We start from the raw sequence: 23,165 nt of genomic DNA on the forward strand, positions 1-23,165 counted from the left end.
GTTAAATTTCAGCAGCCATGTGTCAGCCCATTTCACTATTCTGTCTGTGTCCTCCTGAAGTCTGTTACTATCCTACTCACTATTTGTTACATTTCCGAGTTTCATGTCATCTGCAAACTTTGAAATTATGCCCTGTATACCCAAGTCCAGATCATTAATATCTTCTTATTCTTAGGCAGTCCCTCAGAACCGAGGATGACTTGCTTCCACATTAAAAATTAGTTCGCACCTGACTGATTAGTCCAATGCGGGACCTACAGTCTCTGTCACAGGTAGGGCAGACGGTGGTCGAAGGGGCAGGTGGGTGGGGTGCTTGGGTTGACTTGCGCTGCATGCGTTTGGCTTCCGCTTGCTCCCGGCGAAGAGACTCGAGGTGTTCAGCGCCTTCCCGGATGCTTCTCTTCCACTTTGTGCGGTCTTGGGCCAGGGATTCCCAGGTGTCGGTGGGGATGTTACACTTTTTCAAGGAAGCTTTGAGGGTGTCCTTGAAGCGTTTCCTCTGCCCACCTGGGGCTCTCTTGCCGTGCCGGAGCTCCGAGTAGAGCGCTTGTTTTGGAAGTCTCGTATCGGGCATGCGGACAATGTGACCCGTCCATCGGAGCTGATTGAGCATGGTCAAAGCTTCGATGCTGGGGATGTTGGCCTGAGCAAAAACACTGACGTTGGTGCGCCTATCCTGCCAATGGATTTGCAGGATCTTGCGGAGGCAGCATCGGTGGTACCTCTCCAGTGCTTTGAGGTGCCTGCTGTACATGGTCCATGTCTCTGAGGCATACAGCAGGGCGGGTATCGCTGCTGCTCTGTAGACCATGAGCTTAGTGCCGGGTTTGAGGTCCTGGTCTTCAAACACACTCTTCCTCAGGCGACCGAAGGCTGCACTGGCACACTGAAGGCGGTGTTGGACTTCGTCGTCGATGTCTGCCCTTGTTGACAGTAGGGTCCCAAGGTATGGAAAGTGGTCCACGTTGTTCAAGGCTTTGTTGTGGATTTTGATAATCGGGGGGCAGTACTGTGTGGCAGGGGCAGGTTGGTAGAGGACCTTTGTCTTACGGATGTTTAGTACGCTTCGGTGAAGGTGTTTACGATGGTTTAGAGTTCGACCTCCGAGTGAGCGCAGACGCAAGCGTCGTCTGCATACTGTAATTCGACGACAGGATGGGACGACCTTGGATCTGGACTGGAGGCACCGGAGGTTGAACAGTTTCCCGTTTGTTCTGTAAATTAGCTCCACTCCAGCGGGGAGCTTACTGAAGGTGAGATGGAGCATTGCCGCAAGGAAGATCGAGAAGCATGTTGATGTGATGACACAGCCTTGCTTGACCCCGGTTCGTACGTGAATTGGGCCTGTGGTGGAACCGTTGGTCAGGATCACGGCTTGCATGTCGTCGTGAAGCAGGCGGAGGATGGTGACAAACTTTTGAGGGCAGCTGAATTTGAGGAGGACACTCCATAATCCCTCAGGGTTGACAGTGTCGAAGGCCTTTGTGAGATCAAAGAAGGCCATGTACAGCGGTTGGTGCTGCTCCCTGCATTTCTCTTGTAATTGACGTGCGGTGAAGATCATGTCCATTGTGCCCCTTAGTGGGCGGAATCCGCATTGCGACTCTGGGAGGAGCTCTTCGGCCACTGGGAGAAGGCGATTGAGGAGGATTCTTGCGATGACTTTCCCTGTGGCAGACAGCAGGGAAACTCCTCTATAATTACAGCAATCGGACTTGTCACCTTTCTTGAAGATGGTCACAATTACAGCGTCTCTGAGATCCCCTGGCATGCTCTCCTCCTTCCAGATAAGAAAAATGAGTTCATGAATTCGCACCAGTAGTGCTTCTCCACCATGCTTTAGTGCCTCAGCGGGGATTCCATCTGCTCCTGAGGCCTTGTTGTTCTTCAGTTGTCGGATGGCCTTTTCAACCTCATGCCGGGCTGGGGTTGTGCTGAGATGGTGGCGGGTAGCATGCTGTGGGATGGAGTTGAAGACACTCGCGTTGAAGACAGAGTCGCAGTTGAGATCTTTGAAGTGCTCCTTCCAGTGGGCACTGACTGCCTGTCCGTTCTTGGCCCGCAGTGGGGTAGGGCCTTGGGTGATTGGGCCGTAGATCGTCTTGACTGTGCTAAAGAATCCACGCACGTCGTGGTTGTCAGCTAGCTGCTGGATCTCCTGCGCTTTCTCCACCCGCCATCTGTTCTTTAGGTTTTATGTTGGACCTCGGCCTTCAGGCTTCTGTAGAGCTGCTTTCTTGCTCTCGACTTCTGTTGCTGTTTCCAGATCAGGAATGCCTTGCGCTTGCGGTTATTAGCTCCTGGATCTCCTGGTTGTTCTCGTCGAACCAGTCTTGGTGTTTCCTGGTCGAGTGACCGAGCGTCTCTTCACAGCTGCTGATTATGGAGGCCTTGAGTGCAGACCAGGCGCTATGGGCACTCTGTGTCTCTGCATCACTGGGAGTCGTCAGGTTGTTTGTGAGGCGCAGGCTGAATAGGGTTTTCTTAGCGAGGTCCTCGAGTGCTCCAGCGTTAATTTTCCTGCGGCATTGTTTCTGTTGCCACAGCTGTTTTGGGGCTACATTGATGGAGATGACAGCGCGGATTAGGCAGTGGTCTGTCCAGCAGTCGTCCGCTCCTGTCATTAATATATATCAAAAAGAGCATTGGTCCTTATACCGTTCCCTGGGGGACACCACTGTATAACTTGTTCTATTCTGCCGAAAGGTCACTGACCTGAAACTTTAACTCTGTTTCTCTCTCCACAGATGCTGCCTAACCTGCTGAGTATTTCCAGCATTTTCTGTTTTTAGTATCACTGTATACTTCTCTCCAGTCTATAAAATAACCGTTCACCACTACTCTCTGCTTTCTGTCCCTTAGCGAATTTCGTATCTATGCAGCCACTGCCCCTTTAGTCCCATGGGCTTCAATTTTTCTAACTAGTCTATTATGTTGTACTTTATCAAACGCTTTTTGAAAGTCCATATACACAACATAAACCGCACTGCTCTCATCAGCCTTCTCCGTTACTTCATCAACGTACTGAATCAATATAGGGATGGGCAATAAATGCTGGCCTTGCCAGCGATGCCCACACCCATAAATGAATATTTAAAAAAATAGTCTAGCATGATTTGCCTTTAGCAAATCTGTGCTGGCTTTCATTTATTAACCCATATTTTTCCAAATGCTAATTAATTTTATCCTAGATTAATGTTCCTAAAAATGTCCCCACCACCGATGTCAGACTGACTGGCCTATAATTTCCGGGTTTATCCCTGTCCCATTTTTTGAACAGGGGTGCAACATTTGCAATCCTCCAGTCCTCTGATACCCCGCCCATATCTAAGGAGGATTGGAAGATAGTGGCCAAAGCCGCTGCAATTCCCACACTTGCTTCCCTCAGCAACCTCGGACGCATCCCAGTCAGACCAGGTAACCTTTTTACTTTGAGCGTTGACAACCTTTTAAATACCTCCTTTTTATCTATTTTTATCCTACGGAACTTTTTCCATATTGGACACCTTGCACCAACATCAAGCACTTCCAGGTCAGATATAGTAAAGTTCCTGTTGCTTCAACAAAGTGCCATCCCTAATCTCAGAAGAGCAGTTGGTAATGTACCAGTGTGACATTGTTCCATTTTCTACACCAGCCATCCTATGTGCTCGCTAAATAAAATTGGCAATGTAGTATAAGTTTTGTGCTGTGGGCCCATGCTCTCTAAGAATGGGATTGGCACAGTGGCACATGGGCAGCACGGTGGCATAGTGGTTAGCACTGTTGCCTCACAGCGCCAGGGACCCGGGTTCGAATCCGGCCTCGGGTGACTGTCTGTGTGGAGTTTGCACATTCTCTCCGTGTTTGCGTGGGTTTCCTCCGGGTGCTCCGGTTTCCTCCCACAGTCCAAAGATGTGCGGGTTAGGTTGATTGGCTATGATAAATTGACCCTTAGTGTTAGGGGGATTAAATACGCGGGGTTACAGGGATCGGGTGGGATATGTGTCGGTGCAGGCTCGATGGGCCGAAATGGCCTCTATCTGCACTGTGGGGTTTCTGTGAGTTCAAATTCATAGCACAGGGGACCCTTGCAAGCAGCAGATTCAGGAGAAAATTAGGCCATTGGTTTAGCTAGATTTGTACCAAGGCCCGAAAGGTCAAAATGTTTAACTCACTGCACCACCTACAACTTTTACTAGAGACATGTTTACAGACATATTATCAGTTGCACACATATTAAGCATCGTTCTCTGTGATTGCATCTGCATTACATGAAGTTCAAAAGGTCACAGCCAAAAGAAAAATCTGTGCTACCAACTCAGAAGCAGTTCGAGAGATGATTGTGCAGGCATTCTGCAGTCAATCTTTTTTATCTGCATACAAGCGATAACTATGTATTGATAATGAGAGATTGCCAATAAATAAATTACCCCAAAGCAGAGAGCAATGAGTACCCATTTCACAATGGTTTTATGCCACAGCCCAACTTCCAAGGGTAGTTCTTGTCAGCTCCATACATGTCAAGATATGAACACTTGTTCAGATGTAGAAATATATCCTCTGCACACAAAAATGTGTCCCACTTTCCATCATATTTGCAATGTAATGTAATCAACTGTGACAATACACTCTCGCTTCCCCTTCCCCTCCCTCCCCCCCCCCCCCCGTGAAATTGTCTAATAATTTACACAGTCAAATCAAGCAACCAGAGAAAATGTAGTATTGAAAATTTAATGGAGGGCAAGACATCGTGTTACCGAAATATTCTTGGTGACATGTTGATAGCTTAATGTATTGGCCATGATCTTATTGTCTTTATTACTTCAGAAAACAGTCCTTTTGTTTAATTTTACAGTGTACACATGTTGTTACATCTGATCTCAATGCCGTGAGTTCCTCTAGACTGAAAGCCATCCAGAGATATAATATTCCTGTTGTAAATCTGGATTATATAGCCAGCTGCATTAAAGAAGATAAACTTTTGGATGTCAACTGCTACAAACCATGTGAACCGATTCCTCATACAAACAATGATGGTGATGGTAGGTACACTGTGAAAAGAAGGCTGTCACTCTTTTGTATGAATACTCTCTTTTTATATAGGTTTAAAAATAATGAAATTAATGAATAAATAGCTTGTGGGGCACAGGTGCAACCACTGTCCAGGACTGTTGGGAATTTTGCAACCAACATTTCACCCAAGTCTGGACTCTGCATTTTAGGTTCCTGGAGCTCCCTTCCATTTAATATACAATTTAAATCCTACACAAATTCCACAATGTTAAAAATTTTGTGAGGTCTGTATACTCCTTGGGTGCCGGTGCCTTATGATTGGACCTGGGGCTGATCAGATGCAAGCACCCCTCCCCCCCCTACTCCCTCAAAAGTGTAAGTGTTTTTATTAGCCTAAAATTTCCGCTGAATGCCATTTCTATAATATGTACCTATACGCTGTTTTGAAAGGATGGAGAAAGCAAGTGTGCGTGCAAGAGCTGTGTGCATGCAGAAGAGAATGCGTGCTGTGTACATGCAAGAACAAGTAAGAGCTGTATATGAGTGTGAGAGAGAGCTGTGCACATGCAAAAAGGAATGGGAGCGGTACGAGAGCATCATGCAAATGCAAAAGAGTAAGAGTGGTGTGTGCATGAGAATGAGTACAAGTACCTTGTGTGCGAGCAGGGTATATATGCAAGAGTAAGTAAGAATGCTGTGAGTGTGCAGGATAGTGCCATGTGTACGAGAATAAGAGCCCTACATCTGAGAGAGCATAAGTAAGAACTTGAAGTTGTTTAAAAACATGCTTATTTTCAATGCTATCTATGTTCTTAATTGTAACAAAATCCTGCCGAAGGAACCTATTCGGATATCGATTAATTGAACTATAATAAGGCTAATGAAAAGTTAAAGGACATGAGTTGTTTATTAGACTGGAGGGAAGTATAGAGTGGTGTCCCACAGGGGTCAGTATTAGGATCACTGCTCTTTTTGATATATATTAATGACCTGACCTTGGGTATAGGGTGCATAATTTCAAAGTTTTGCAGATGACACAAAGCTTGGAAATGTAGTAAACAGTGAGGAGGATAGTAGCTGACCTTGGGAGGAAATAGACAAACTGGTGAAATGACATATGAAATTTAATACAGAGAAGTGTAAAAGTGATGCATTTTGGAAGGAAAAATGAGGAGAGGCAATATAAATTAAATGGGCCAATTTTAAAGTGGGTGTGGGAACAAAGCGACTTTGCAGTTCACATACACAAATCTTTGAAAGTGGCATGATAAGTTGATATGGCGTACAGGATCCTTGGCTTTATAAGCATAGATAGAAGAGAAAAGCAAGAAAGTTCTGGTAGACTTTATAAATCACTGGTTAGACCTCAGCTAGAGTACTGTGTCCATTCTGGGCACCATACTTTAGGAAGGATGTTGAGACGTTGGAGAGGGTGCAGAGGAGATTTACCAGAATTATACCAGGGATGAGGGATTTCAGTTACGAGGAGAGACTGGGGAAGCTGGGTTTGTTTTCCTTTAGAACAGAGAAGGTTAAGGGGAGTTTTAATAGAGATGTTCAAAATTATGAGGGTTTTTTATAGAGTAGATAGGGAGAAACTGTTTCCACTGGCAGAAGGGTCAGTAACTAGAGGACACATTTAAGATAATTTGCAAAAATCCAGGGGGAATTGAGGGGAAAAAAATTATGCAGCGAGTTGTTATGATCTGGAATGCATTACCTGAAAGGAAGCAATTTCAATAGTAACTTTCAAAAGGATATATACTTGAAAAGAAGAAATTTGCAGGGCTATGGGGGGAAAAGCAGCGGAGTGGGACTAATTGGATAGCTCTTTAAAAGAGCCGCACAGACACAATGGGCTGAATGGCCTCCTTCTGTGCTGTATGATTCTATGAGGGCAGGGTGTGCAGGCAGGTCATGCACTGCTACCATTTTGTTTGTGGTGTGCAGGTAGGAACCTTGGACTTTATTACTGTTACTTGTTTATTCATGTAAGTGAATTCGTGTAAAGGATAGAGACCAGTTTTAACCTAAATCAGGAACTATTACTATTTGGGCTTGCACATTACATACTCCTTAACAAAGGCAAAACTGCTCCATGAGACTTATAGTTTTTCTTTTTGCTACGGAGGATAGGTTTTCTTTTTGCTACGGAGGATAGGTGAAGTAGTCAATTTGGAGTTGTGCACCTTTATTTCAACCTTGATCTCCAGCAGCTGAGGCTGAATATCCTTACCGTCAGTATTAAAACTGTTTAAAACTCTCCAGTTCTCTGTCGAATAATTAAACAATATATACAAGATAGGCTGCATAATGATTTTATGTATCTAATTCAGTATTTCATACAAAATGTTTGTCACAGCTATTTCAGTTGCCATTAATATGGACTCTCATTTCCTTGGGAACAAATGTCAAATAATATGGGATGCAGTGGTTAAAGTGCAGTAAGAAAATACTATTCAGATTCTCAGTGTAGCCTGCGTACCTTTTTATTCTGTTTCTGTTTGTTTTCATTCTGCCTTTGTAAAATTGCTATCTGTTCTTCAGTATCAGAGTTGAAATTATTATTTCCTATTTTTGTATTAGCTTGGCCTGGTGATAGCACTCTTGCCTCTGAGTCAGAAGGTTGTAAATTTAAGCCCCATTCCAGGGATTTGAGCACATAATCTAGGCTGGCACTTCAGTACTGAGCGAGAGCTTCAATGTTGGACGTGCTGCCTTTCTGGTGAGACATTAAATCAAGGCTTGTTTGCCTGTTTAGTTGGATATAAAAGATCCAATTGTACTATTTGAAGAAAAGTAGTGGCGCCCTGGTCAGCATTTATCAATCATTTAAAACCTCCAAAAACAGATTAGCTGGTCATTTATCCCATTGTTATTTGTGGGACCTTGCTTTGTGCAAATTGGCTGCCGCTTTTTAAAAATTCATTCATGGGATGCAGGCATCACTGGCGAGGCCAGCATTTATTTGCCTACACATCGATGGCCACAGTTCAAAATCAATTCATTGGCTACGAAGCGTTTTGGGACTTCCTGAGGATGTGAAAACCACTATATAAATGCAAGTTCTTTCTTTGTTCTTGAAAATGCAGTGGTAAATATAATAAATGTTTTATTCTGAAAATTCACATTAACAGGGACAAAGATGCAACTAAACGTTGAAATTCCTCAAGAGGAAATGCAAGATCATACAGAAAACTTTAGGTATCTTTGTTAGATTTTATTATTAATAATAAATATATTATTTAATCAATGTTGAGAATATAATTGTGATAACTATAATTTTAAGTTAGTTATTTATTCTTTTAGCCCCTTTTTACGTCCACACTGTGCATCATCCCTATCCAAGCAGATGATCTGCTCTCAAGTTTCCATCAGTCTCTATCGGTGCTACAGTGCAACCGGCCACTAAGTAGTGCCCAAGAGCAGTCTGGAGGAAGCCTCCTTCAACTTTTCCTGCTTCATTGTGAGGAAACAGCGTGCCTCCCAATGATGTCATAGCTGAAATCAGTAATTCATTTTTGGGGAATTGTGGGTGTGAGCCTACATTAAATCACTCTGTCCTCCTATGTGTGCTAGTATCCCAATGCACTACATCACCACATTATTCAGTATGATAAGTGTTAATTTCAATAATTATGCAGACCCATTAATCAATAAATATTCATTGTTTATGTACTGCACAGTTAGTCTAATGTGTGTGTTTTTTCTCCACAGATTTATTTCTGCACATGACAGCAATATTCCTCCTTTTCCAGCAGATTTTGAGGTGGTGAAGTATTCTATATTGGAAAAGGTTTGCTGCCCTAGATTTGTTTTCCATTCTTTTCATCCATTTTCTTCTATGGTCGCTCATTTTTACAGATCTTTTATTGACTGGGGGTGATGGACAAATTTATTATGTACTTTACAGTCTGTACAGCAGCAAAGCTACAGTGTGAAGTAATATGCTTTCCATTTTAAAGATGATTTGAAAAACATTGAGCATGGTCACTGCTGGCATGATAGTGTTGACTTAAGCCCATTCACTCCCCATCCTGTTGATAAAGAATGTCTGAAGTGAGCTGCCAAAATTAAAAAGGAAAAGTTGTAGCATGCATTTAACTGAAAACAGTTGGGACTGGTGGTGCAGCGTGATGAGACACAGGTTACAACATGTAATTCTCTGCCGCTGAGTTCTGAGTCACAGCTTTGCACTGTGGAAGCACAGAGCAGAGAAGGGGAACTACACCAAAGAAAGAAGGAAAATAAGGATGAATGATCCTCTTCAGGCGGCTGGATCAAAGCAGCATTGGCATAGTCTAGGGAGCAGGTTGCTTGCCTGACTATTTGGTTGCAGATTGTACATGGCAAGGGAAAGGAAGAGGTATGTTAATACTCAATTTTATTCCTATGTTCTGATATAATTTGAGTTTTAATAACTGTTTTGTGCCATCATTTGCAGCCTTTTGGAATCAAGGAGCGTAACATTTATCTCAAAAGTGTACAACCACCACACACAAGTGGGGTTTATTAGATTTGATTAGCACAAAAAATATTTGCAGTACAAACATTATACCTGTTTTCACACTGCTGTGGAGCAGGTAGGGCACAGTTAATGAACAAAGTAACTTCAGGAATTTACTATAGCATCCAGCCTACAATTCTGTGGTGGTTTGGGGCCTGGGCTGTTTTTGCTAATCGCAATGAAAAAAGCAACCGTAGCATTGTTTTCCATTATGTAGCTGACATTGTTTTCTGGAAGTTAGGACGGCGCTCTTTTGAAGTGTCATTGTTTGCAGGGAGTCCGTGATAAAGAAACTTTAAAAAACACTATTATAGAGCAACAAAATTAACATACCAGTTGGTAAATATAAATGCAGTAAAAATATAGAATGCTGAATTTTCAATGCACTGCCCCGGTTGGACAAAAGCTTGAGAACCTCATCCGATGCCCATGACTCCCTAGGGTCTGGCATCACAGATTACATATTGATGCTTTACCTTATGCTCTTCCTTAAATTGTACATCTTTTTCTGGACCTCCCAGCAGGTTGCCTGAGATGTCGAGACAGCATTCAGCATGTCTGTCATGTATTGCCTTACGTTGCACCTTGTTGACATGCTAGTGATCTCCTTCCCCTACCAAAAGTGAGATCACGTTCCTCCATCAAAGTTACCAGAATTGGTAGGGCTTTGTCAGTAAATTGGCATTTTCAAACAATGTTGCCAACAAATGCACATTCCATAGCTATGTTATTGAAATGTTTTCCCATTTAGAATGGTTTAGTGATTCATTAGCTGCTTTAGAAGTGTTAAAGATTCAGTATTGCAGTTACTTTTTAATTGCTACTAAAGAAATCACATTCCCACATAGTGCACACTTGAAAACTGTAATTTCAGTTCCATTTCTTTACTATCGGAGGGATGTTTTTATTGAAATGACATTTAATGCTAGTCAAGTCAGAGTTTGCTCTAAGCGAGTTGTGCCATTCGGCACAAGAAATATTTTAAGGGTGTGCATGGGTAGCAAGCAATGCACACACCTGCACTTGGACTTTGCACACAATCAGCGGGAGCTGGCAAATTCCATTCATACCTAATTTCCTGGGTCTCTCCCCACACCCACATTGTGCAGGCAGAAATGTTCCTACCAATTAGCCTTTTGTCTAGTTACAAAAAAAAAATCAATTCCGGAGAGTAAGAATTTAGAAATTACAAAATTTCACCAGTCTGGCTAAAATCTACAAGCTACCATGGGACCTAGCAGATTGTGGAAGTTGGGGGTTCTTCCAAGCACTAAACCAATGAGAGACCTTGTTCGCATCTATATTTCAATCTTTTTCACCTTTTATGTGGCGCATACAAGTCTCTCTTTATCTTAGTCTTGTTTTATATAGAATGCCCAACATTTCTTTGTAGTTTTTAACTATGAGGCCATCATTGATGAAGGGCAAGTTTTTTTTTTAACTGGACATGCTACATATAATGAATATTAACAGGAAAAGGCTCAAAATAAAAAATAGTCCATCTAGGTTTCTGTGCACTTCAGCCTGCTCTGAACCTCAAGTTACTAAGTTGAACCAATATTTTATGTTTAGCTTCATCACAGGATATTGCTAATCTGTCTTTCTCAACCAGATGTACAACAAGTCATTTCTCTACCAACACAGTTTCTTACATTTCTATCAGAATGAAAATGGAGCTAGTGAAATGGTGGTGGTTGAATTGCAAGTTTCTCAGAAAAATGGCAACTTTCCTTTTCGAATATCTTCACACTCTGAACAGGTTAGTAACTTTGCTGTTTGAGGTTCTGAGTGAACACTGTAAATCCAGCAGCTCCGTCATGAGTTTTCTTTACATTTTGTTCTGTTTACATTTGCACTGAAAAATTTTACTGTCATGTGAACCCAAACTGCCATGGACTTGTTTGTCATCTTTGTTGAGGGGAGCTAGAGAATGGTAGAAAAATTCCAAAAAAAGGGTAAACTATTAAAATATAGCACCATTTGAGAAAATAAGTTTTATGTGAATTAGATGTTTAGTGAAGATAATAGAAAATCTATTGGGGAGAAATCACAAGGGAAGAGTTCCTCTGCTCGTAATTTGCAGAAAAATCATAACCACTTTCTTTATATATACATGTTTGATTTCATTACCAATAGCAAACAGAGGAAATCTATATTATAGAGGAAATCTTCCCCCAATGTAGCTGAATCATAGAATGATACCGCACATAAGGTGGCTATTCGGCCCATCGTGCCTGTACCGGCTCTTTGGTAGAGCTATCCAACTAGTCCCACTCCCCTGCTCTTTCCCCATAGCCCTGCAGATTTTTTCCCTCCAACTATTTATCCAATTCCCTTTTGAAAGTTACTATTGAATCGGCTTCCACCACACTTTCAGACAGTGCATTCCAGATCACAACAACTTGCTTTGTAAAAAATAAAAAAATAAATCCTCTTGTCGCCTCTGGTTCTTTTGCCAATCACCTTAAATCTGTGGCCTCTGGTTACTGACCCTTCTGCCACTGGAAAGAGTTTCTCCTTATTTACTCTTATCAAAACCGTTCATGATTTGGAACACCTCTATCAAATCTCCTCTTCACCTTCTCTGCTCTAAGCAGAACAATCCCAGTTTCTCCAGTTTCCCCACATAACTAAAGTCACGCATCCCTGGTACCATTCTAGTAAATTTTTTCTGTACCCTCTCTAAGGCCATGACATCCTTCCTAAAGTGTGGTGCCCAGAATTGAATACAATACTCCAGCTGGGGCCTAACGAGCATTTTTATAAAGGTTTTTCATAATTTCATTGCTTTTGTACTCTATTCCTCTATTAATAAAGCAAGGATCCCAGCCTTTTTTAACAGCATTCCCAACTTGTCCTGCCACCATTAAAGATCTGTGTACATACACCCCAGGTCTCTGTTACTACAGCCCCTTTAAAATTATATCATTTAATTTATATTGCCTCTCCTCATTCTTCCTAAATGTATTGCTTCACACTTCTCTGCGTTAAATTTCATCTGCCATGTGTCTGCCCATTTCACCAGTCTATGTCCTCCTGAAGTCTGCTACTAATCTCTTTATTATTGTCACATTTCCGAGTTTCGTGTCAACTGCAAACTTTGAAATTATGCCCTGTATACCCAAGTCCAGATTATTAACATATATCAAAAATGAAGCAGTAAGAACACAACTCCTTGCCCGAAAGAAATTAACTTCATGACCAGGCTGCGGCTTTAAATGACTAGGTTTTGCTGTATGTATGCTGAAGGTTTTGCAGCTGGCCCACTCAATCAATCTTAATCAATGATCAGGAAATGCTGTGTGAATTTTAAGGCGAGGATAAGTATTTTCAGTGCAAATTGCTTCCTAAATTATTTTTTAATATCGGCATCATGTGTCCTGTGAGTTGCGAGTATTGCTAAATGAGCACAATATTTCTTCATCTATGGAGACCCACCATTTTGGGTCTCTGCTCCAATTATGCAAATTATAGAACTACCCCATATATATCTTGGAATTTTAAACCAACCTAGAGACTGATCTGGGAGTGCACAAGCTGAAATAATTAGCTATTATTGATTGGATATCCACTATTCCTGCCAGAGACACATTCAAATTGGTTTCCAGCTTGTTACAAAGCACCAACTCTTACAGAAACAAACCCAGTAGCTTGTGTTCATACCCCGACAGCCCTTGAAACATAGTTCACCAGAGCAGCTTGTGGTGTGAGCGAAACCTGAAAAAGACAGTCTTTGTAGTAATTTGCAGTATTGATGATTTCTCTGAAAGTTTGAACTGCGGAAGTTTTTAAAAATCAGGCTGCAATAATCAAACTCAAAATATTACCTACTATGCTTTACTTTCCCTTTTTAGATAATCAGCAAGAATTTGCATTTTTTTAATATATGTTCATGCAAGGCCAGCATTTATTGCCCATCCCTAGTTGCCCTTCAGAAGGTGGTGGTGAGCCGCCTGCTTGAAACGCTGCAGTCCGTGTGGTGAAGGTACTCCCACAGTGCTATTAGGGAGGGAGTTCCAGGATTTTGACCTAACGACGATGAAGGAAGGGTGATATACTTCCAAGTCAGGATGGTGTGTCACTTTGAGGGGAACTTGGAGGTGGTGGTGTTCCCATGCGCCTGTTGCCCTTGTCCTTCTAGGTGGAAGAGGTCGTGGGTTTGGGAGGTGCTGCCAAAGAAGCCTTGGCGAGTTGCTGCAGTGCATCTTGTAGATGGTACACACTGCAGCCACAGTACACCGGTGGTGGAGGGAGTGAATGTTTAAGGTGGTGGATGGGGTGACAGTCAAGCGGGCTGCTTTGTCTTGGATGGTGTCGAGCTTCTTGAGTGTTGTTGGAGCTGCACTCATCCAGGCAAGTGGAGAGTATTCCATCACACTCCTTACTTGTGCCTTGTAGATGGTGAAAAGGCTTTGGGGAGTCAGGAGATGAGACACTTGCCACAGAAAACCCAGCCTCTGACCTGCTCTTGTTGCCACAGTATTTATGTGGCTGGTTCAGTTAAGTTTCTGGTCAATGGTGACCCCCAGGATGTTGATGGTGGGGGATTCGGCGATGGTAATGCCGTCGAATGACAAGGGGCAGTGGTTAGACTCTCGCTTGTTGGAGATAGTCATTGCCTGGCACTTGCGTGGCGTGAATGTCACCTGCCACTTATCAGCCCAAGCCTGAATGTCATCCAGGCCTTGCTGCATGCAGGTGTGGACTGCTTCATTATCTGAGGAGTTGTGAATGGCGCTGAACACTGCGCAGTCATCAGCGAACATCTCCACTTCTGAACTTATGATGGAGGGAAGGTTATTGATGAAGCAGCTGAAGATGGTTGGGCCTGGGACACTGCTCTGAGGAACTCCTGCAGCGATGTCCTGGGGCTGTGATGATTGACCTCCAACCACCACAACCATCTTCTTTTGTGCTAGGTATGACTCCAGCCAGTGGAGAGTTCCCCCCCCCCCCCGATTCCCATTGACTTCCGTTTTACTAGGGTTCCTTGATACCACACTCGGTCAAAAGCTGTATTGATGTCAAGAGCAGTCACTCTCGCCTCACCTCTGGAATTCAGCTCTTTTGTCCATGTTTGGACCAAGGCTCTAATGAGGTCTGGAGCCGAGTGATCCTGGCAGAACCCAAACTGAGCATCAGTGATCTGGTTATTGGTGAGTTGGCGCTGCTTGATAGCACTGCTGACGACACCTTCCATCACTTTGCTGATGATTGAGAGTAGACTGATGGGGTGGTAATTGGCCGGATTGGATTTGTCTTGCTTTTTGTGGACAGGACATACCTGGACAGTTTTCCACATTGTCAGATAGATGCCAGTGTTGTAGCTGTACTGGAACAGCTTGGTAAGAGGTGCGGCTAGTTCTGGAGCACAAGTCGTCAGCATGACAGCCGGGAAGTTGTCAGGGCCCACAGCCTTTGCTGTATCCAGTGTATATAGTGCCTTCAAAGCCAAAAACATGCTTCATAGAGGTGTAATTTTTGTTTTAAATGATGTAATCGGAAGAAAGAATTCTCCCTTATGGTGTCTCCTGATTCACATAATGCGTTGTTGTGGAGTAGCCAGTCCTCCAATCTCTGACACTCACTCTTTTCAGGAGAGAGAACATAATAAATAGGAGCTGGAGTAGGCCATATGGCCCCTCGAGCCTGCCCCGCCATTCAATAAGATCATGGCTGATCATCGACCTCAACTCCACTCTCCCGCCCAATCTCCATATCCCTTGATTCCCCTAGAGTCCAAAAATCTATCTATTTCAGCCTTGAAAATATTCCAAGAGTCAGCATTCACAGCCCTCTGGGCAGAGAATTCCAAAGATTCACAATCCTCTGCGTGAATAAATTGCTCCTCATCTCGGTCTTAAATGGCCTACCCCTTATCCTGAGACTATACCCCCTAGTTCTAGACACTCCAGCCAGGGGAAACAATGTCTCAGCATCTACCCTGTCAATCCCCTTCAGAATCTTGTATGTTTCAATGAGATCACCTCTCATTATTTTGAACTCCAGAGAGTATAGGCCCATTCTACACAATCTCTCATCCCAGGAATCAATCTAGTAAACCTTCGTTGCACCACCTCCAAGGCAAGTATATCCTTCCTTAGATAAGGAGACCAAAACTGCACAGTACTCCAGGTGTGGTCTCACCAAGGCCCTGTACAATTGTAGCAAGACTTCCTCACTCTTATACTCCAATTCCCTTGCAATAAAGGCCAATATGCCATTTGCCTTCCTTATTGCTTGCTGTACCTGCATGCTAGCTTTCTGTGTTTCTTGCACAAGGACACACAAATCTCTCTGAACATCAACATTTGAAAGTTTCTCACCATTTAAAAATATTCTGTTTTTCTATTCTTCCTACCAAAGTGAATAACCTCACATTTCCCTACATTATACTCCATCTGCCACCTTATTGCCCATTCACTTAGTCTATCTACCTGTATATCCCTTTGCAGACTCTTCGTGTTCTCCTTCAGCTTACTGTCCCACCTAGCTTTGTATTGTCAGCAAATTTGGATACATTACACTCTGTCCCTTCATCTAGGTCATTAATATAGATTGCAAGTAGCTGAGGCCCCAACAGTGATCCTTGCGGCACCCCACTAGTTACAGCCTGCCAATCTGAAAAAGATCAGTTTATCCCTACTCAGTTTTCTGTACGTTAACCAATCCTCTATCCATGCTACTAAGTTGCCCCCAACTCCCATGAGCCCTAATCTTGTGTAATAACCTTTTCTGTGGCACCTTATCAAATGCCTTTTGGAAATCCAAATATGCTACATCCACTGGTTCCCCTTTATCTACCCTGCTAGTTACATCCTCAAAAAACTCTAATAAATTTGTCAAACACGATTTCCCTTTCATAAAACCACGTTGACTCTGCCTAATCATGTTATGATTTTCTAAGTGCCCTGATACCACTTCCTTAACAATGGATTCCAACATTTTCCCGACGACTGATGTCAGGCTAACTGGCCTGTAGTTCCCTGTTTTCTCTCTTCCCTCCTTTCTTGAATAGCGATGTTACATTTGCGACATTCTGATCCGCTGCGACCGTTCTAGAATCTAGGGGATTTTGGAAGGTCAAAACCAATGCATCCACTATCTCTGCAGCCACCTCTTTTAGAACCCTAGGATGTAGGCCGTCAGGTCCAGGGGATTTGTCGGCGTTTAGTCCTATTAGTTTCTCTAGTACTTTTTCTGTACTTAATGTAATTTATTAAGTTCCTCATCCTCATTAGACGCTTGGTTCACCACCATTTTTGGTATGCTTTTTGTGTCTTCTACTGTGAAGACAGATACAAAATATTTGTTTAACGTTTCTGCCATTTCCTTATTCCCCATAATTCTCCTGTCTCAGCTTCTAAGGGACCAACGTTAACTTTTGCTATTCTCTTCCTTTTTACATACTTGTAGAAGCTCTTACAATCTGCTTTTATATTTCTTGCTATTTTTTTCTCATTCTATTTTTTCCCTTTTTATCAATTTTTTGGTCATCCTTTGCTGGTTTCTGAAACTCTCCCAATCCTCATGCTTACTACTAATCTTCGCAACATTATAAGCTTCTTCTTTCAATCTAATGCTATCCTTAACTTCTTTAGTTAGCCACGGTTGGATCACTTTTTCTGTGGAGTTTTTGTTTCTCAATGGAATGTATTTTTGAGAATTATGAAATATTTCTTTAAATGCTAGCCACTGCTTATCTACCGCCATACCGTTTAATCTATTTTTCCAATCTACCTTAGCCAACTCACCCCTCATACCTATGTAATTGGCTTTATTTAAGTTTAAGAGCTAGTTTCGGACTGAGGCAAGTCACTCTCAAAATTCTATCACATTATGATCACTCTGCCCCAGAGGATCCTTTACTATGAGATTGCTAATTAACCCTGTCTCATTACACAATACAAGATTTGAAATAGCCTGTTCCCTGGTTGGTTCCATGACGTACTGTTCCAGGAAACTGTCGCGAATGCATTCCATGAACTCGTCCTCCAGACTACCTTTGCCAATTTGATTTGTCCAGTCTATATGAAGATTAAAGTCCCCCATGATTATTGCATTGTTACAAGCTCTTACTATTTCTTGATTAATATTCTGTCCACTCCCACCAGTGTTTTCTGCACCCATACTGATTCTACTTCCTGATCTTCCGAGCCGAGATCCTTTCTCTCTACTGTCCTTATGTCATCCTTTATTATCAGGGCTACTCCCCCTCCTTTTCCATTCTGCCTGTCTTTTCGAAATGTCAAGTACCCTGGAACATTTAGTTCCCAACCTCGGTCACCTTGGAAACACGTCTCTGTAATGGCTGTTAGATCAAACGGGAATAGCATAGTGGTAATGTTACTGGGCTAGTAATCCAGAGGCCTGATCCAGAGACGCGAGTCCCGCCACAGCAGCTGGGGAATTTAAATTCAGTTAATTAAATAAATTTGGAATAAAAAGCTAGTATCGGTAATGGTAACCATGAAACTATCAGATTGTTGTAAAAACCCATCTGGTTCACTAATGTCCTTTAGGGAAGGAAATCTGCCGTCTGGCCTATATGACTCCAGACCCACAGCAATGTGGTTGACTCTTAACTGCCCTCTGAAATGGCATAGCAAGCCACTCAATTGTAAAAAACCGCTATGAAATACAATAATAAGAATAACCTGGCATCGACCTCTGCACCGGCTACAGACACAACAATGGCACACCCAGCCCAGTCGAGCCTGCAAAGTCCTCCTCACCAACATCTGGGGACTTGTGCCAAAATTGGGAGAGCTGTCCCACAGACTAGTCAAGCAACAGCCTGACAGTCATACTCGCAGAATCATACCTTTCAGCCACACCTGTCCCAAACTCCTCCATCACCATCCCTGGGTTATGTCCTGTCCCACCGGTGGCGGCACAGTGGTATACAGTCAGGAAAGAATGGCCCTGGCAGTCCTCAACATTGACTCCGGAAGTCTCATGGCTTCAGGTCAAGCATGGGCAAGGAAACCTCCTGCTGATTACCACCCTTCCTCAGCTGATGAATCAGTACTCCTCCATGTTGAACACCACTTAGAAGAAGCACTGAGAGTAGCAAGGGCACAGAATGTACTCTGGGTGGGGGACTTCAATGTCCATCACCAAGAGTGGCTCGGTAGCACCACTACTGACCAAGTCCTGAAGGAGATAGCTGCCAGACTGGGCCTGCGGCAGGTGGTGAGAGAACCAACATGAAGGAAAAATCTATTTGACCTCGTCCTCATCAATCTACCTGTCTCAGATGCATCTGTCCATGACAGTATTGGTAGCAGTGACCACCACAAGTCATTGTGGAGACGAAGTCCCATCTTCACACTGAGGACACCCTCCATCGTGTTGTGTGGCACGACCACCGTGCTAATTGGGATAAATTCAGAACAGATCGAGCAGCTCAAAACTGGGCATCCATGAGGCACTGTGGCCCATCGGCAGCAGCAAAATTGTATTCCACCACAACCTGTAACCTCCTGGCCCGGCATAGCTCTCACTCTACCATTACCATCAAGCCAGGGGACCAACCCTGGTTCAATAAGGAGTGCAGAAGAGCATGCTAGGAGCAGCACCAGGCGTACCTAAATATGAGGTGCCAACCTGGGGAAGCTGCAACACAGGACTACAGGCATGCTAAAAAACGGAAACAGCATGCTATAGACAGGGCTGAGCAATCCCACAAACAAAGGATCAGATCAAAGCTCAGCAGTCCTGCCACATCCAGTCATGAATGGTGGTGGACCATGAAACAACTAACGGGAGGAGGAGGCGCCATGAATATCCCCATCCTCAATGATGTTGGAGCTCAGCACGTGAGTGCAAAAGACAAGGCTGAAGCATTTGCAACCATCTTCAGCCAGAAGTACTGAGTGGATGATTCATCTCGGCCTCCTTCTGAGGTCCCCACCATTACAGAAGCCAGTCTTCATCCAATTTGATTCACTCCACGTGATATCAAGAAACGGCTGAGCGCACTGGATACAGCAAAGGCTGTGGGCCCCGACAACATCCCGGTTGTCGTGCTGAAGACTTGTGCTCCAGAACTAGCCGCGCCTCTACCCAAGCTGTTCCAGTACAGCTACAACATTGGCATCTATCCGACAATGTGGAAAACTGCCCAGATATGTCCTGTCCACAAAAAGCAGGACAAATCCAACCCAGCCAATTACTGCCCCATTAGTCTACTCTCAATCATCAGCAAAGTGATGGAAGGTGTCATCAACAGTGCTATCAAGCAGTACTTACTCACCAATAACCTGCTTACTGATGCCCAGTTTGGGTTCCGCCAAGACCACTCACTCCCGACCTCATTTCAGTCTTGTTCCAAACATGGACAAATGAGCTGAATTCCAGAGTGACTGCCCTTGACATCAAGGCAGCATTTGACCGAGTGTGGCATCAAGGAGCCCTAGTAAAACTGAAGTCAATGGGAATTGGGGGGCAAACTCTCCACTGGCTGGAGTCATACCTAGCACAAAGGAAGATGGTTGTGGTGGTTGGAGGCCAATCATCACAGCCCTAGGATATCGCTGCAAGAGTTCCGCAGGGCAGTGTCCTAGGCCCAACCATCTTCAGCTGCTTCATCAATGACCTTCCCTCCAACATAAGGTCAGAAATCGGGATGTTCGCTGATGACTGCACAGTGTTCAGTGCCATTCACAACTCCTCAGATAATGAAGCAGTCCATGCCCGCATGCGAAAAGACCTGGACAACGCTCGGGCTTGGGCTGATAAGTGGCAGGTAACATTCGCGCCACAGATGTTCCAGGCAATGACTATCTCCAACAAGCGAGAGTCTAACCATCTCCCCTTGACATTCAACGGCATTACCATTGCTGAATCTCCCACCATCATCATCCTGGGGGTCACCATTGACTAGAAACTTAACTGGACGAGCCACATAAATACTGTGGCAACAAGAGCAGGTCAGAGGTGGGTATTCTGCGGCGAGTGTCTCGCCTCCTGACTCCCCAAAGCCTTTCCACTATCTACAAGGCAAAAGTAAGGAGTGTGATGGAATACTCTCCACTTGCCTGGATGAGTGCAGCTCCAACAACACTCAAGAAGCTCGACACCATCCAGGACAAAGCAGCCCACTTGATTGGCACCACATCCACCACCTTAAACATTCACTCCCTCCACCACTGGCGTACCCTGGCTGCAGTGTGTACCATCTACAAGATGCACTGCAGCAACTCACCAAGGCTTCTTTGGCAGCACCTCCCAAACCCGCGACCTCTTCCACTAGAAGGACAAGGGCAACAGGCACATGTGAACACCAACACCACCTCCAAGTTCCCCTGCAAGTCACACACCATCCTGACTTGGAAGTATATTGCCGCTGGGTCAAAATCCTGGCACTCCCTCCCTAGCGGCACTGTGGGAGTACCTTCACCACACAGACTGCAGCGGTTCAAGAAGGCAGTTCACCACCGCCTTATCGAGGGCAATTAGGGATGGGCAATAAATGCTGGCCTTGCCAGCAATGCCCACATCCCATGAACGAATAAAGAAAAAAACATTTATTTCTATTTGTGCCACTAGTTCGTCTATCTTGTTAAGATTGCTTCGTGCATTCAGATAAAGAGGCCTAGAAATTCGGTTGGTAGCGCCAGCGATTAGCGCCTAAAGAGCCCGAGAATTGGGGCATTACCCAATGTTCGGGCGGGCGCAGTGAATATAGCGCCACCTCTCATATTGAGTATTCTTTTAGCGCCGGCGCTAACTCTTTGCGCGCGCCCGCGGGTGCAGGCAGATCATGACGTCATTTCAGTGTGCAACGCCTTTTTGGCGCCCCGGACCGGATATTCGGTGGCGCCCAGAACCTTTGCGCCTAGCGCTGTTAGTGACAGTTCGATGGAACGTTATCAGGCCCTTCTCGTAGTCGGGGGGCGCTATTTAAAGGGGACAGCTCTAGTATAAAAGCTGCAGCCACTTGGCCTGTTCATTGTGATCGTTGCTGGAGGGAGTTGGTGAGCTACTGTGGAGCAGATATTTTGGAATTTAGCCTTAGAATACTTGGGACCTTCAAACCTGTCCGGAGCAGTTGGAGCGCTACACCTAACAGCGTTTTGACCGACTGGCATCGGAATGGGAGCTGCTTTGGATGGCAACGTCCTCATGGCCGGACACTGTGAAGAGGCAGAGAGACGGCGGGAGAGAGGGCCGGGATTGGCCAGAAGGAGGAGGGGCAATGGAGGTCGGCCAATCCGAGGGTACTCTGCGAGGGTATTCAGGCAGCAGGTCTCGTACCTTGCAATGTCGGAGGAGCAGTGTGTGCGAAGGCTCCGATTCGGGAAGGAGGTTGTAACTGAGCTGTGCCACCTGCTTGCTCAGGATCTGCAGCCGCGTCTACGGTGCAGGACCTCTCTGTCGGTGTCCGTTAAAGTGACTGTTGCCCTCAATTTCTATGCCACCGGATCCTTTCAGGCAGCCACTGGGGACATTGCGAATATCTCTCAGTTTGCAGTCCATTGTTGCATCCGGCAAGTTACAGCTGCCCTTTATAGACGAAGGCGTCAATTCATCACCTTCCCTCTGAGCCTGGAGAAGCAGGCGGAGCGCGCGCAGGGCTTCGCTGCTATTGCGGACTTCCCCATGGTGCAGGGGGCGATTGATTGCACACACGTGGCTTTGCGGGCGCCATTGCTCAATCCTGAGGACTTCTGCAACCACAAGGGGTTCCACTCCCTCAATGTGCAGCTGGTCTGTGACCACCGCCAAATGATCATGGCAGTCAACGCCCAATTCCCAGGGAGCAGCCACGATGCCTTCATCCTGCGGCAGACCTCAGTTTGTGACCTTTTTGAGGGGCCGGCTTGCCCACGAGGCTGGCTTCTTGGGGACAAGGGCTATCCTCTCTGCCCATGGCTCATGACACCACTCCGTTTGGCCGCCACCCCAGCAGAAGAGCTGTACAACAGCAGCCATCAGGTGACCAGGAACATTGTAGAGCATACTATTGGTGTGCTCAAACAGCGTTTCCACTGTCTAGACCATTCGGGGGGAGCCCTGCAGTACTCGCTGGAGCAAGTGGGTCACATCGTCGTCGTCTGCTGCATGCTCCACAACTTGGCGATTCAACGCACCCAGCCAATGCCAGCTGTCCCTCAAGGTCCAGCAGAGCAGGCGGACGAGGAGGACGAGCAGGCGGACGAGGACGAGGAGGAGGAGCATGCGGAGGAGGAGGAGGAGGAAGATGGGAGGGCTCCTGAAAGTGGAAGGGCCATCCGTCAGAGGCTCATCAGGACTCGGTTCCAGGCCCTTCTGGCAGAATGATGGGTGTCATTCGTCCTGCGCACTTCGGATCTTTGAAAGGCTCTGAAGGCCAGCATGACTGTAAATAGTTACATGTACCATTGCAAATTAAAACTTTTCTTTATTGTCACAAAAGTCCTTCCTTCCAGCATAACAACGTCATGTCAACAGAAACCATAACTAACAAAATAACAGTTAACTCTTTGGCAAAGCTGCAAAACTAAACAAACCATTTCCAACAATCACAACAGGTGAGGGAGTCCTTGAATTTGGCCAAAGAAACGTCTCTGCACCTCTACTGCTGGCCCCTTGATGGAGAACGACTTCTCTTTCACGGTCGGCCCCTTCCCTCCCTGCTGCTCCTACGTAATTGAACCCCAGTGGCGGGGTCAAGGCT

General features: G+C 44.8%; 1 protein-coding gene across 4 annotated transcripts in view; it reads left to right on the forward strand.

Annotated features, from left to right (window-relative positions):
* parp4 (poly (ADP-ribose) polymerase family, member 4) overlaps positions 1–23,165 on the forward strand; it is a 201,007-nt gene that overhangs the window by 14,490 nt on the left and 163,352 nt on the right. For all 4 annotated transcript variants that reach the window (XM_085999130.1, XM_085999129.1, XM_085999131.1 and 1 more), the window contains 4 exons: positions 4,838–5,024; positions 8,133–8,199; positions 8,713–8,791; positions 11,166–11,261. In XM_085999130.1, the coding sequence (XP_085855256.1) occupies positions 4,838–5,024; positions 8,133–8,199; positions 8,713–8,791; positions 11,166–11,261 (429 nt within the window). The remainder of the gene's footprint in view (positions 1–4,837; positions 5,025–8,132; positions 8,200–8,712; positions 8,792–11,165; positions 11,262–23,165) is intronic.

The sequence above is a fragment of the Somniosus microcephalus genome, chromosome 10 (genome assembly GCF_052327205.1).
Source record: "Somniosus microcephalus isolate GS21.2 chromosome 10, FLI_Smic_1.0, whole genome shotgun sequence".
Classification (NCBI taxonomy): domain Eukaryota; kingdom Metazoa; phylum Chordata; class Chondrichthyes; order Squaliformes; family Somniosidae; genus Somniosus; species Somniosus microcephalus.